Here is a 16,174-nt window from a genome sequence, read left to right as displayed (position 1 = left end):
AGTTTATCCATACAAGGGTACGTAAGTCGGTCGTGTCAATCATAGTCATTGTTGTATCTAACGCCGGTGGTAGAAGAGGTACACGTTCACTCCACCTACAGGGATGTGAGCTACGTCTGTGGAAGACTGGCCTCGGGTAGACCAACCAGAGCTAGAAGATGAAGAGGAGCTCGTGTTAGAAGAGGCTCGATTCCTGCGACGACGAGCTGGCTGAGATCTGGCGTGGTTAGGCCTAGCGTTCGAAGAAGATGGCTGTGGCAGGGCAGAATGAGGAACAGATGGGCTACGTGTTTGGTTGTGCGGAATGCGAGAAGTGTTCGTCGCCTCGGAGACAGCACGATTTCTCGCTGCGGCGGTGGGATTGTAAACGACTAAAGTGTTGCTGGATTTGTTACGAGGTCAATGAGTGGAGGACATAGCACGATTTCTGGCTGCAACTGTGGAGTTGTAAGGAACCAGAGCATTGCTAGTCCCGTTACGAGGGTGGATTGGTGGTGGATGAGCGGTGGGCCATGTTATCACCATTCGAGTTTGAGAGAGAACCATGCTGGGGGTAGGAAGTGTGTGCTGAATACATTAAATTTGAATGGTGGCTCTGCGAAGGCAGGTGTGTATAAACTCCCTGGTAAGGGATAGTACGCAGCTCTGGGGGTGTTATTGTAGCTGTGATATGGGTGAGTGGACATGGGTACGGCACCGTACCTATTCACGGCAGGGAGAAGAGACTGCTGGCCATGTCGACTGTGGTTCTGATCCATAATTGCGTCGCTGGACGAGGATAATTTGTGTCAGTGAGATGATCGCTGCATGGAAACGATATTCAGCTGACCTTGGAGAGGAACGGGATTGCTATGATTTGGAAGGAGGAAAGGACTAATATGTATACGTCTCTGACAGGCCACCGTTACAGGACTTGCCTAACAGCCTGAGAGGCGGGGTGCATGTACATTAAGAATGGGGCGCTTTATTAGCGCTGTGGATGGAGAGACTCTTCGTTGACTCTCACGGATACAACATGTCAGCGACGTGCTGTATTGGACCTTCTATTAACCAATTTGATTCAATTGTGCAAACAAGGCAGAAGTGTCAATAATCTCAGATCACAGTTGGAGCAAGGACATTATTTCCTGAAATCCATTCTTGAATTTGGTTAATGCCAGATCCAAGGGCAATGCTCACCTGTAAACAGAGTGATTATTCAGCCTTTGGTCAACCAAGCGGCAACAAGACATACTTGGGTAACCTTTCAGCAGAGGACAAAATCATATATTGATATAAACGGGTCTTTCAGATATGAACAAAACTATTAAATGAAATTTCGAACTTCAATTTGGCAAAATCGCACATCTATATGTGACTCTGTTTCTAAGGGCACCTGGTGGCCTTGTAAACCTCATTCGCAAAGCACTAGGGATAATGTCAGTATGAATTTCACATAGATTGCAGACAACATACTTTGTAACTATCAGCATTGACAGCTTGTTCAGCAGGAGGAAGTGCCCGGTCATTAGCACAGCTATAGGAGACATCCAGGGTGTGGGAAGTTGCATGAGTGAACTAAATAACAGAAACATTAAACTTGCCAATCAATGCACATCTAGAATAGCTCGTACCTCATGGAGAGTAACCCCATCAGCAGTAACTGTGTTGTCCATTGAACTGAGACAAACAGCTGGACTGGCATCCAAGTAGTAAAAGATATTGCAGAAGTAAATCTAGAACCAACAAACAATCAGTCAGATCCTATCAGTTACATGCCCATGGTGGAAATATGTATGTTCGTACTGGGTTGGGTAGTATAGGCAGCAACACCAGGCTGAAGACAAAGGAGGACCGGATCCATGCAGTCCATTCTATGGCAATTTCAGTGATTGCAAAAGAAGTTGGGTGGAAATGACATATGTCCTTGTGGTAGATGATTTGTTTGTGATTCTATTAAACACCTTGGTAACCATGGATGTCGGTGTAGTGCCAAAGTAAGAAGTGTAGAGAGTGTCAGTGCTGTTTGCTGCAATATAAGAGGTCACAGCAGAAGCTAATGCTTTCGCCGCTGTATAGCTGAAGCATGCATGAGAGGAGTGAAGGCCAGAAATGAGGAGCACATAGACCAACCCTTCATCGATCTAGAACACTTTGCTACTGTTGGTACAGACATCAACCGCATGGGTATTCAGGACAGGAAAAAGATCTCTCTTCACCAAGTCTCCAGAGACGAGATGTTCACATCAACAGAGTTAGATGACACTGAAACATGATCAAGGCTCACTCCATTGGTGACTCTAACTTCTGGACCGGTGATAGAGAAGGATGTCACAGGTGTGAACGTGAATGTTCCTGGGCCAGCCGAAGCAAAGTCAAACAGTGCCGATACTTTGTAATGAGAATATAGGATTAGCAAAAGTTGATAGATAGGAAACATACTACTTACCATCATGTTTGGCAGTAACTGATTGTCCAGGAGGAATGACCACAAAAGCAGAGTCATTAGTGTCCTTCAATGAAACAGAAATCTGCAGGAAATATGTGAATCAGGAGCATGGGAGACAGTATATGGTGGAAAGCGACCTTGATCCCAGTGAAGTTCACGGTTTCTCCATCCTTGGTGACAGTGAAAGATTGGGTTGGAAGCATGTCATCCAAAATCATTCTGTACTTCAAGATCTTCACCAATTCTGAGCCAGTATTGGCTACAGTTGCCATGAACTTGAGATTGTTGATACTGGTAACATTGGATGCTGGTCCAGACAAGGAGATGCTAAGAATTGTGTCTCTCTTGTAAGGACTGGCGAGCACAGAGAGGGCAAGGGAAAGGGTAATGAAAGAAGTGAGCATATTATGAAGTCGAGAGAGTACTTGACTGACAATTGAGGTTGCACTCCTCCGACTTAAATATCATTTGTAGGCCATCGTATGAAGTCATCATGACAATGGGGCACATGCATGACTGACCTCAGGTGGTGAAGCTTCAGAAAGGGGTCGTTCCTTGGCTAGAATAGAGTTATATACATAACCAGTCCAGCTGTCAATGAGAAACACCAGTTGAACACTGGGAGTCTGTGCCATAAATATCAGTCTTCAGTTCCAGATGTTAAAAATAATACCCATACTTTCTCCCTCTCTGCCAAGGCATGGCTGAGGTCGGTTGGAGAATGAAGAAATTGTTCAGTTGTATGCACTTCCAGTCAAGTGAGCTCTGAAGAATTTCTTCACTAGCAATTCCTCTCATGACAGATACTAGTGCCACACTTGTAGGAGTTTAGAGATCCTCAATACAACTTCAATGGGAGAATGCACTAATTTTAGTGCTATCCTGGGAGAGAGTGTCAGGTGAATGATCAGTCTCAGAAAGGTCAAGTCAAATCCAGAAAACATTTGTACATGGAGTTCATACAGTGACCAATAGAATATCAGTTGTTAACCTGGCACAATCATGAGTGAGTTATTTCATATACCAGGGCAGAAATGTTTGAGAAAACCCATGAGTCATTTGTAACTGAGGCTGATGCACATGCTGCTAACAATATCATAGTCCAGTCTCATGAGAACAAACTTCAAGGATAAAGAAAACAGTTAAAACGATACTGTACCTTGAGGATCTCTGTTCCGGAACCATTAACATTGGTCACCTTCACATCATGAGAACACCGAAAACTTACAAGTACAAAGAAATGTACAGAGGGTTGGTGCTCGACTGCCCAGTGTGTGCTGGCTGTCACCTTTGGGAATGACTGCTGCTAGTCAGCTTCCTGAAAAGAAATCTGGCATACATCTGGAGAGGAGGAAGCGGCGATTTTACCCTGGCTAGCCATTCATATTTCCGTACATCTTGAGGCCCATAGAGTGAGTACTTGCTGTAATGACTGCCTGTGCTGATGCCTTGAATGGATGAAAAAGTCTGCATTCCTCTTATCAATGGGATAACTGTGTATAAAAGGTTTTAATGATTGGAGACAAACAGTCTTCTTTCCAAGTGTAAACGGCTGCTAATGAACAACCACTAGCCTGCTAGTGGCAGCCTCAGAGTCGATGCATAATCACACAAGCATTGGAAGAATGAAAATATGTAGCATGAGTTGTAGACCAGTGTACCTAAGATACGCAGACACAATCAGTCATCTATAAGTAAGCATAAGTGTCCAGTATAATAGGTATAAGGGCAATGAGTATGAACCTCCTCAGTGCATCAAGTAGGGAGAAAGCAACTGAGGAGTAAGGTAGCTGGAAGCAGTGATATAAGTATCTAGAAGCTGTAGGTGAATATGTGTCAACAATATGAATGCATTACTGAAGTCCAAGGACCTATAAGGTCAACATGAGTCAATATCATGGAATCAGCAACTGAATGAGCATGTGATCCTGAGAACTTTCAATCTGTCCATCAGATAAAGCCCATATCCTTTCCATGGAACTCTTTGAAAGACCTTTGCATATTCTGTCCTACATGTTCTCTGAACTTCAACATGATACCTTATTCTGTGGAACACCTTTCTGACTCACCTCATCACCTTTATGACCTTTCATCATCACCTTGATCATCCATGTAAAAGATTCATATCCAATGATCGAACCTATTTATCAAGGACCCTCATAAACTCGTATTAAGTATTCCAGACTAATGCCGACCTGTTTGAGGCTGATGTGAACTCATCTCCGCATTTGATGCATTGATGTCCCATATTCCATACAAAGACACATCCTACAGTGTAATACAAACTGCTGTTTGTCCACTGGACCACTACCCTGAGAATCAATCATGGTAATGTGGACAGTACTACATATTTTGGGTCTTTGGTGAGTCTTTCCTGTACCCAATAATTAGTGATATTCTTCAACTGAATCAGTGTGCTGGCCCACCAAGACCTTTCCTACCAGTTCTCTCCGTGACACCACTGGCCTCAGCTCTGAAGACTTAGAGACAAACCCTTCAAATGTAGTCCTGACACACAAGGATCTCATCCCTTTCTTTAATGGCAATGCTTTCAGTGTCGATATCAATGTATGCCCCCTTCCTCCCTCATAGCTCATTATTTTCAATCTTGTCACATGTTCATGTCCAGGACAGCCACCATGTTTTCATCTTCCATGAGTTGGTATCAACACAAGGAAGAATACTCTGTGGATACCATTCTGACAAGATGGGGGATCCAGGTAACTCGGCATAGGAAGAGAAGAGGACAATGAATTGGTGCTGATGGCTGATCTGTGGTAGCAGATGAGATATGGAAGGATGTCGTGAGCTGGAGGGTTGCAGTAACAGGGGGCGGTTATGAGAGTGAAGAGGTACAATGAGGATGGTTAGACATTTTTGTGGTTTCTCGAATAAGAGTGGATTTTAATCCAATAAGAACTGGTGATTGGAGGAAAAAAATAAGCGAGCTAATATCATTCATAAGAGCATGTCCATCCTTGCAGACTTTCTTAAAGGCAGATAAAACGATTTTTTCATGATATTCGCAAGGCCTGTCTGGTTCTATTCCTTGAAAAGTGTAAATATTATTGGCAATGTGGAATCATGTCAAACACTGAACTCTCGCCAGGGATCTGTTTTGGCTGGATTTTCACACAGTGGTTGAGCCGGACAAGAGACGTTGTTGTGTTCATCATTATCGCATTGAAATTGGATTTCACATAGAGACTGAAGAACATGCTCACGAGTATGTGAACCCAGACATAGTCCTGTTCAGTGAAAAGACATCATGAGAGGAATGGATGATCTCACCCTGGTCATAGAGTTAATTTCTGTATCGATTTTCTGTGCATCGAATACTCACGTGAAAATGTCTAAGTTCGCATTCCCAAAAGTGGTGGGATAAACACCTTTATAATGACTGCAGATACAAACAATTATAACCTTTGTTCCCCTTCCCTTTCCAAAGGCAATCGAATGAGAACCCTATCGTGATCGCACATAGAGATATTTCATAGGGTACATTCAACATTATTGTGTAGATTGAATTGATCAAGGTAGACGCTGAAACACACTTGGTGAGGGAGCCTGACCCAAGATGAAAAAAGGACTGTGTGCGATTTATGGGGAAAAACTGAGACTGCAACATTTGTTTTATGGCCATCGTTTCCACTCACTTGTGCTTTGTCCTCAACAGTAATGGCACAAGCTTGACTGATGGATGACTCTGTTCTGCCCTCGAGAGCTCGTATGTACAACGTTCGGGGACTGGCACAAAGATAAATGGGAGGAAAGTCGACACCGGAGATTTGGACAAAGACTGTGCTGGAGAGCAAGAGTTGAGGACACAAACACATCAATGTCTTTCAGTTTCATCAATGGCATCAATAGGCAACAGGTGAGAGAATTAAGGCATGGAGGTTGATATATAAATTATGTATCCAGATCCAAGAATGTTCAACAAGGAGAGGAAAGTAGTCATCCAGAAAAGAGAGAGAAGGATGTTCTTATCTCTGAGAAGAGCAGGATCATTTTGTGATACCAAGGAGACATGGGGCGAGGAGAATTCTGCATTTGCATGCTGCATGCTTGCATTTGTTTGCATTCACTTGTGTTTCTGGTGCATTCATTTGCATTTCCATCAATGTGTGTATATAGTGTCATTTGCATGCAATTGCCTTCAAATGTGAGTGCTATTTAATGTTCTTGAGTCCTTCGAATATATCTCAATTCTCCGGAGTGCATAGTATGTCAGAAGAATGTTATATACACTTAATAGAGGTAATTTAGTTGTTTAAGGCACAACATACATCAAATAAGCTACATACAGGGTGTCCCGGATACACAATTAATTGACTGCAGGTCTAACGTAAATCCCATCCTATGAATGCAATGCATCAACTTCATGATGGTTGCGTCCAGATCATTAATGCATGCATTCACATGGTAATGCATGTGTATTGAACATTCTTGCAAGTGTTCAAATATTCATGCAAATGCAGAGGCAGCCCACACATGTCAAGACACAAAAATGCATGCGTTACAAGGTTTGAACACAAGTGTGACATACTTGTCACATTTGCGTTTCACTGGAGTTGAACTTGCGCAATATGCTTTTTGTCCTTGTACCGATTTATTTCACATAACTTTTACTATGAAATACCTTAAAATCATCTTAAATAGTTGTTGATTCTTGCAAGATTGTTAAGAGTTAGGTTGCCATTCCAATGTATGACCAGAGGCTTCCTTGGGAGCAAATCCAACCCCACAACCATGCCTCCACCAGAACAGCAGCATCACCCACCTCGTTTGGAGTGTCAACAAGCCATGCAAGCACACTGCGATGCTGGGAAAGGGCTTTGTTGACTTTGGAATTGAATTCCAAGGAAAGCAGATCAATGAGAAACTCTGCAGGATCCCCTTGCTAAACAACTTCATGAGCACAAAGATAATTTCTGAGCTAGGTATTTTCAATGATATAAGCTTTATCATTTTCAAGTGCAGTATAGGTGCACTTGCCAGAATTCCATGTCTTTGTGAACAGTTATGCCATAATGCATCAATAAGGTGCATTTCTGCAACATGTGAATAACCTGCTACAACCTAGGAGCCGGTACATTGCCTCTCCAATATCCCACCATCCACTCCTTCTCGCATGCAATATGGTTAATCAAACAATACAGATAGTAAAACCTTCCAAGCTTGGACAGGATCATTCTTCCAGGGCTTTCATATATCACAAATCAGAAATTTAACAATCAGGAAGATTAAACGAGACTTAAACTATGGGAATTGGATATTGGTGTTGCACCCCATGGTCAAAGTAGTGTGAAATAGATTTATTTTTGTGCTAATACATTGCATACCTGTGAAGAGAATCAGAGAGAATTGTAAGGCATGCATACAATGACTTACAAATGACAATATAACTGAGATACTGCTATCAAAGACAGATATGCTATGTCAAAGAAATATAAGTTGAGATTACTGGTAAAGGGGCTGTAATACTTGCATACCTATAATGCAAACATTGCATTTCTGTTCAGATTATTCCAACCAAGCCTGTACCTATCTTAGTTGACTTGTTACAGAGATTATCCAGAGGGCCAGAGAATCAAACTGGATATATAGTAAGCACTTCAAGGAAAGAATGCGTACAGACCATGGAAAGTTGCAGTAGTGGCATGAAACTGGGAGCAGAGTGGGGCACTAGAAATTCAGCATGGTCACCTGCATGGTACCATGCATGCGTGGCACATGGCCACATAGGCCACACAAGTCCTTAGTTGAACTTGAGTTGAACTTGCCTTGACTGTAAATATATACTGTGCAATGATAAGAATGCCCCACTAAACATATACTTGTATCTATTTCTTCTTCATTTGTAAATTGTCTGCAACAAACAAACCTTTGTTTGAAAATGTTTCAAAGCTCAATTTTGCCAATTGAAGTGTTTATACCTTCAAATCTTGGGTTTGTAGGTGCCATTGTATCTTCCATGTGTGTATCTATGGTTATGAGAAGGATAAATATCAAAACTTAGCTACTCTCTCATTTTGCTGGCATCAAGTCACTAGTCCAAAGATGTTACAACACTATGAACATCAATTCAACATTGAAATCACATCAATTATCCCTTGAATGCTCTAATACTGACCAAAGTAGTCATTTAATTCTCACCAGAATAGTCCTTCCTTATGTACCAATATACCTTGACCAAGCAAGTGACCATGCTGATGTACTATGCAACCATGCAGCCATGCAGCCATACCATGCAGGCTGACCATGCACAGCCACACTGACTAACCATGCAGCCACGCGGACCATGCAGGTACCATGCAGGCACCACACATAGTTCCTCTGTGAAAGTCGCATTGATATTTGTTTGTAAAATGGTATGGTATGCATTTAATTGTGTGATAATCTGACTTATTGCATGTCATTGCCATTACCAAATATAAAACCCCTTCTTGTTAAGTCTCAGCTTGGTGAAGATGCAACCTCACATTGTGTACATTGCTACTTCATGCTTATCCAACAGTCTTCAAGGCTTCTTTATACTCTTCAGATAGTCTCAAATTTATTTCCTTTACCAACCATGTTGTTTAAGCTAGGGTAATCCAGATGCAAAGCTGTGATATTAACAAGACTTCGAAGAATTTGGATAATATAAGTCTAAAGCAGCTATATTTCAACCATGGAAATGCTTCAAATCGAATAATATACCTAAAAATGGGTCAGATAAATTGTAATCAAGTTCCAATATAATTTAATCACCAAGTTATTAGATCTGCCAACGCTGTTTCTTAAGGATTGGCCGTGGTCTCGGTCTGGAGTAATCCTTAGGCTCCCTAGTAGCAGAGCTTTTTTGGGGCTGTTTCATCTGATTCTCATGAGTAATCCCATCCACATACAGATAATGTGGTCCCAGCTAAAGTTAGGGTATCAGCATCACCCTGTGATTGATAATGAAAGAATATCTTACCTCTACTTCAGAGTCTGTTCTGAATCTATAATCATCACCATGATCTGTTGCATAAGGATACCAATTATCCTGATGGCATCCTACATCAAGGCCCCATTGTTGATTACCCACAGCGCCTGCCTTGTCACTTTGGCTGAATAATTAGGACTCCAATATTTCATGTGCTTCAAGGTCAATGTCAACAGTAGTAAAATTAGTACCCATATGCTTATCTATGTATTCCCATGTCTTCTCTAAGAGAGTAGGCCAATATTTGCCATATCTGGATAGTAGTGTGTCTTTTAGGTGACTAGCCACCAGAAGAGTACAAGAATGAGCCACTGGAAGCAGACCAATCCAGTTGATGCAACGTTGTTTTGCTCCTGGAACCTTTTCATCAAACCAGGAATTCAAGGCTGCTTGGTCATCTTCAGAGATACCACCTGATATCAGAATGACAGGAAAAAATATCTTTCTTTTGCTGAAGCAGCCAACCCATTGCAGGGATGTTATGGATAGGTATGGCACCTGGGTTCTCAAGAAGTTGTCTGAGAATATCAACGTGAGGTGAAAGAGCTTCATCAACCTCAGATGTGAAAGGCAACAGATTTGGCATGATCATAAGCTTGTCTTTTTGCTCTTTGACCTCTGAGGCATGCTGGAACTTCCCTAACTGAATGTTGTTAAATAAATATATGCATAGACATAATATGACACTCACTCAGATGTTTTGGTGGCCTTTTTGGTCCTGCCACAGCTTGTCAACAATGTCATTCTCATGAACCTGGGTTACTTCTCCATGAATATGAGTCAAATCTTCTGCAAAGCGATTGAAACGCAACCACTTTACAGTCCAAAATTTGCCTTCAACATCTAGAAGATGAACAACATACCAGAAAAGCCCATCCCTTGCAAGGGCTGCTTTTCCAATACTATTGTTGGACTTTTGTGAGTACTTCTATATGAGCCTGTGAAAGAGCACTTACAGTAGACACATTTGAACAGATACTCCACAAGAATGAGCAGAATTCCTGCATTAGAGATGATAGTCAAGATATAGTAACCGAACTAGCATTGTACTCACAGTCGCTTTGATTCTCTCTTGCTATATTCTTGACATCCATGCAGGAGCTCTTGGATTGTGTCAATACCGCATCTGTGGCATTCAAATTTGACCTTGGGGGAGTTCAGGAATGGTGGATGTGCCATGCCATTGAGACCACGCTGACAAGCAACATGAGACCAGAATCCACAGATATCACAGCAGACACCTTTCTCAGGTGACATAAAATAATCTGAGTTCCCTGTTGTCCCACAGCAACATTGGAAAATCATATCTGGTTCATCTGATCCTGATCCTGATGACACTTGCTCAGAAGGGGAAGGACTGGGGGATATGATATGTTGAGCCTTTGATGACTGCATCTCTGCTACAGGACTTTCTGAATGATGTTCAGAAATAGCACGTCACTTTCTTGAGGGTTCTGATTGATCTAGCCTATCCAAAAGTGTACAATCTATCTTGTCAGGAATCTCAGATGATGAATACTCCCAAATCTTCTGGCAGTCTGTAGATTGCCACCAGATTTCTTCTATCTTGTAAATGCAACATCAGGAACAATGCTAACATCATGAGAGTCAAAGGACAGCCCATGTACTCTTTCAGCAATGCCCAATTGTGCCTGAAGGAAAGCCTTTTGTGCAGTACGACCTCCATGAAGTTGATAAATGACCATCTGAGTGTGATAAGACTTATCAGGCCTATCAATGACCTCTTCTCCTGTCATATGCATCACCAATGTAGCCTTTTGCTTGTGAGTAGCATAGCCTTTGCTCCTCATCCCATTATAGATGTAGATTGTGCAGCCTTTGTTATCTGGAGTGGGAGTTCTATAGCATGTCTGAAAATGGTTCCCATCAATGAGAAAGATGCAAGCCATAATGTCGTATACAAGCCCATAATTATGATCATCCTTTAGAGATGTAGGAGTGAAAGATGCTGGAAAGTCCCAGTGTTTGGGATCCCAGTCATCAACAGAAATTGTCAGGATGATAGGAAGTGATACATAGAATTCCAAGAGTTGAGGCTTTCCACAACAAGGGGATACTCCTTCTGCATTGTGCCAGCATGCATCCATCAGATGTCCTGCCTGATTAGCCTGCATCAATTCTTGAAACCAGGTTTCGATGCTGCCACCCAAGCATGTGGCTTCCTCTATGGACTCTGGTGGATAGAAGATAGTTGTCTTGTGAGGACGACAGACATGCACATGAGCAAATGTTCTTTGCAGTCTTTTTCAGACCAATATTGACTCCCTTGGCACATTTGAACTGTGATATACAACCCAAAGAATAGCGATTGGGCAGTAATATCACTGCCAATGAACTGATGAGACATAAGATCACTCAGCCATGACTGTATAAGCCATTAATATCATCAAAATCATTCAGAATAAATGAAAACATACTATCATTGGTTGTGCATCATGAATGTTACCATACAGAATGTTGTTCTTCCAGAGGATGGTGTGGAAACAGTTGCACTTTGTTAGCAGTGTTGATCAGTTCAGAGAAGCATCATTTGGTGAGGCCAGTGTTCGTAGAGTATCTAGAACTGAGTGTAGACTATTCAGGAGAGGTGTACTGGACTCATTGGAGCATCAAAATAAGGACGAGAACAGTGGCCACTGTGGAGTGAGTGCTGCAGAAAAGCCATTAATGAAGAGTCAAGCCAACAAGAATTGTTCGACCAGGGATATCCTGGCTGCGGAGGAAGCAATTTCTGAGGTGCCAGATGTTTAAGATTGTCCTCAAACTGAACATGTGATTTTTGCAAATTTGCATGATGAAGTTCTTTTCATGTATCTGGAGGGCAGCCATCATTTTTCTTGTGGTGGGAGACAATCAGCTGGAGTGCACGAGATGGCTTAGTCTGCCCAATTGTCTCAGCATATACTTTCCATGGTTCTGACTATCCATAGCAGATTGGAGAACCAACTGAAATTTACGAATCTGAGTAGGAAAAAGAGAGATGTAGTTTCAAAACTCACCCAGAGCAGCCTCATTCAATCGTTCATAGTAGTTAGCTATAGACAAAAGACCCTCAAAGCCTTTGATCACATCATGATCACAGCCAGCCCCCGAATAGAGTTTCCAATGCATTGTCTCCTCTGCATTCATACTTCCTGGAATGGAATCCCAAACTTCCACATCCATAATCTGCTGCAACTTGAAGATCATAGAGGCATGTGACTCTCTTGTCCACCATGCAAGCCATGTTGATGTGTGCAACCATTTCTTAACAATGCAATGGGCAATCGCCTCAAATTCCTCTTGATTAGGAACAGAGCAGAGTTTCATCACCAGTTTCTTGAATTTCTTCTCATCCTCGACAGGAATGATGGAGCTGATGTGTTTAATACAGGTAACTGCATTGCGAAAATGCTGTTCACATCCCTTCAGAAGCTTCGCACCATCTGTGAGGAGCTGGTCTTGAGTGCGGGAGTCACCATGTTTGATGCGGAACTTGGCAAATGCAAGAAGGTACCCAGAACGCTCTGCTTCACTGAAATCAATGACCTTCAATTTTGTTTGGTGAGAAAAAGGTTAATATAAAATGAGGTACAGTGCATACCTGTGCTAAAATCTCATCAGTGAGTACCATGTTTGTTTTTTCAGCCTGCTTGGCCATTGATTTGAATAATGCATAGAAGTGATGCATGTAATGCTCCTTGGAAGCACCGTTTTAATATGAGAATAGTGTGGGAACCCAGCACATCAATATTGTTGAGTAAGTCGAGGTTGCAATGAGAAGAGACGTTCGTTTTCTCCACCAGCCATGGGCAGCATCAGAAACCATGCCATTGATGGGTTTGTCTATGATCGTATCCTTGAGGACTGTGCTAGACATGTAGGCTGACTGTAGAGAAATAACAATGACCTCTCAGAATACTTGTCAAATGATAAAATCAGGATGTGCCTGACTGAAACCAGAATAGATGTCAAGAAAATGTTGGTTGGTAGAAGTTTCTTTTTTCCCAGATGACTTCCTAATTTTATTGTGTTCATACTGCACTCTTCTGGCATTTGTCAAGGATGTAGCTATATCAGCAACAGACTTGCCATGCAGACCCTGGAGTGTAGGGTGACCAACAATTAAAGCGAGAGCCTTGAGATGAGGCTGTGATGATGTGAGTTCCCTGAATTCCAGTTCCGCTTTTGGTGTCAGATGGATTTCATGTGTCAGATGTGGATGGCGATGATATCCGCCATTTGAATAGTGCACTCCATCCCTCCAGTGATGCAAGACTGAGTGAACACCCTTGCCACCAGGACCACCAGGACACAGCTTCCAAACTATATTGCCACCACAGTGACAGGAAATTGCAAGCTGCTTCTCACGTGAAGGCTTGTCTATTTTGGGATGAGTAATTATGCAGCAAGTCTTCATGTTGCACTCCATATAGCCTAGACAAAGGCGAGTTGATCTCTTTCCACCTTTCCAGGTTTCCACATTTGCAGAGTGGATTTTATCCCCCCTGTTAACCTTCATAGACCAGAGAACCATAAGTTTCTTCGTAGCCTCAAATGTGGTATGATCAATATCAAGGTCAAAATCACCATCAGGCCATCCATCCCACATCTCATGTAGGTTTTCACTCTTCATCAGATCAAGCGCTGTATTTTTAACTGTGGGTGGTAGCTTAGAATTACCGGTAGCTGTGGGTGCATTGCTAGCATGGAACTGAAGATATGTCTGTTCTCCTTCATCCTTTGTTTTTACAGAACCATCTTGTCCTGGCTGAGGAGGAACAGCCTTCATTTCTAAGAGGGCCAAGGGAGCTTTGACTTCTTGCTTGAACCCTTCGCTTTCCTTGGGATTTTGCAATGGGTTTTCCACTCGTTTCACAGGTTTGGGTATGTAACATTGCACGTTGCCTAGAAAGCATGTCCATTACTGTCCAGCAATGAGTAAGAAAGTGTCTTACCATTCACATCCAAAACTGGAACATGTGTAAGAAGATAATCCATGGGGAGAAGCCCTCCAGCATTCATTACATCTTCATTTTGATGCCCATGCAGGTTTTCATCAAGCCTGCGATGTAGATATCACTTGAATTTATCCTGGGAGGTGAACATTTTCATTAGCTCCTTGTTGATCAGAAAAGATAACATATGAGAAGCATAAACATGGTCTATAAAGCTTCGTGGTCTCTGGGATAATTGGGAACTTGCGGGGCATCGAGAATGAAAAGAAGAGGGGTGAAATACATAACACATTTGCATAACAGCTGTTAGACAGTATTTCCAATGAATGGAATGCTTGAAATGAATCGGTTTCCATATTTCCATAGTGAAGAGTAATAGTAGGGAGATGGATATCATAGTTGAGGTTAAAACTGCGAGTTAAAGGCCACCTATTCCCACAATGGGTTGCATGAGATGAAGAAGAGATTTAAGCGACCAGCATAGATAATAAGAGATCCGAGGTCTGAAACTGCACACAGATAGAAAAAAGATAGCCCTTCACAAATTCACAATAGTTATTCACAGCCTACAATAATACTAACAGAAGATGATCTAGCGAACATGATGGCAAGGGAGAACTGAGTGCATTGAGTCATGTTTGAGGGGATTTTGACTACCCCTGTGATTTGTCAACCATGCTGATCAGGGCATATCAGACCACACTGATGACATCAACCATGCAGCCATGCTCCACGCAGCCATGAAGCCATGCAGCCATGCAGGTGACCACACAGAATTCTTCTTGCCCAGCAGAGTGCAATGATCATGAGTCCTGCTCAGATCGGCAGCAAGATGATACTTTGCCTAGCTCTACCAAGGATTACTATGAGCCTAGAGAGCATCTTTAAGCACTGATAAACAAAGAAAATCGTGGTCACACCTGAGATATGGTTGAGATATACTGATAGCAAGTACTCTGCATTTGTGAGTCAAACTGAGGGCCTTGAAGGCATAGGTAGAGATGGATTCATTGACTATGACAGAGTTTAAATGTGCAGGACATGAAGCAGTAATCAGAAATGAAAGGAAGGGAGAGTAGCACAATGTGGGACATGGCAGTAGAGTGTGGGTTCTGATTTAGATGGCCGATCAATCTGTGATCGTGGCTGTACCTTTCTGACTGACACTGAGAATGATAACTTATTGGAACAGGGTCTAAGGCATCCCAGATAATGGACTGGTTCGTGTCATGCCATGATGCATCTGCAGGTGAAATGCAAGGATGTCACACATGCAAACACAAACACATTTCAACTAATGCAACTGCCTTTTTAGGAAATGCATGCATTTGAATGCAAACACAGGAGCGATAATGCAAGGAAACACATCCATGCATGTGGATAACACAGAATTCACCATGCCCAGAGATACTGTACACACTCCAGTTTAGGGGACATCACAGGCTGGGTCCATGGTAAGGCATACAGGAATATGGTCTGATCTTTGTCCCAATGGAAAATTTCAGCACCAGATATGTCAATGAGAGCATGGTAATGAAGATTGACAAACCAAAATAGCACAAGTTGATGTGCTTGGTAACGGGCAGCATGCAAATGAAACAAGCGTCTAGATCGTCAATCTAGATACTAAATCACATACACACACACTATCACCAATGTATATAAGTTCAAGGGTGAGTACAATAGAAGCACTCGTGATGTACTTAGATTTAGATAATCTAGTGGTGTTTTGTCTGAAAACAACTTCAATTCTTCTTTCAATATGTTTTACACAAAGTACACTAGTCCGCAATAGCAGGGTTTATGAACTTGTTT

At 42.2% G+C, this 16,174-nt stretch overlaps 5 protein-coding genes across 5 annotated transcripts; 1 reads left to right on the top strand and 4 right to left on the bottom strand.

Annotated features, from left to right (window-relative positions):
* Positions 1–1,095: 1,095 nt before the first annotated feature.
* EV420DRAFT_1735987 (Metalloprotease) lies at positions 1,096–2,832 on the bottom strand (the record flags this gene model as incomplete). Its single annotated transcript, XM_060480027.1, has 8 exons — positions 1,096–1,179; positions 1,235–1,243; positions 1,456–1,557; positions 1,614–1,715; positions 1,944–2,058; positions 2,199–2,370; positions 2,429–2,510; positions 2,566–2,832. The coding sequence occupies 8 exons, from the start codon at positions 2,830–2,832 to the stop codon at positions 1,096–1,098; spliced, it is 933 nt and encodes a 310-aa protein (XP_060323036.1).
* Positions 2,833–4,753: 1,921 nt separating this feature from the next.
* Positions 4,754–5,289, top strand: EV420DRAFT_1486605 (uncharacterized protein; the record flags this gene model as incomplete). Its single annotated transcript, XM_060470425.1, has 4 exons — positions 4,754–4,791; positions 4,873–4,996; positions 5,058–5,148; positions 5,213–5,289. The coding sequence occupies 4 exons, from the start codon at positions 4,754–4,756 to the stop codon at positions 5,287–5,289; spliced, it is 330 nt and encodes a 109-aa protein (XP_060323035.1).
* A 5,674-nt stretch (positions 5,290–10,963) lies between these two features.
* Positions 10,964–13,035, bottom strand: EV420DRAFT_1651313 (uncharacterized protein; the record flags this gene model as incomplete). The annotated part of the gene is made up of 3 exons (XM_060478536.1): positions 10,964–11,595; positions 12,422–12,950; positions 13,006–13,035. 3 exons carry the CDS (start codon positions 13,033–13,035, stop codon positions 10,964–10,966), a joined length of 1,191 nt encoding a protein of 396 aa, XP_060323034.1.
* Positions 13,036–13,116: 81 nt separating this feature from the next.
* On the bottom strand, positions 13,117–13,311 carry EV420DRAFT_1279903 (uncharacterized protein; the record flags this gene model as incomplete). Its single annotated transcript, XM_060468173.1, has 1 exon — positions 13,117–13,311. A coding segment is annotated over one exon (195 nt), but the record flags the coding sequence as incomplete, so codon positions are not given.
* Positions 13,312–13,326: 15 nt separating this feature from the next.
* On the bottom strand, positions 13,327–14,402 carry EV420DRAFT_1651312 (uncharacterized protein; the record flags this gene model as incomplete). The annotated part of the gene is made up of 2 exons (XM_060478535.1): positions 13,327–14,309; positions 14,360–14,402. The coding sequence occupies 2 exons, from the start codon at positions 14,400–14,402 to the stop codon at positions 13,327–13,329; spliced, it is 1,026 nt and encodes a 341-aa protein (XP_060323032.1).
* Positions 14,403–16,174: the final 1,772 nt, after the last annotated feature.

This window comes from Desarmillaria tabescens, assembly GCF_030435595.1.
Source record: "Desarmillaria tabescens strain CCBAS 213 chromosome Unknown EV420scaffold_94, whole genome shotgun sequence".
NCBI lineage: Eukaryota > Fungi > Basidiomycota > Agaricomycetes > Agaricales > Physalacriaceae > Desarmillaria > Desarmillaria tabescens.
This window is presented reverse-complemented; position numbering and strand designations above follow the sequence as displayed.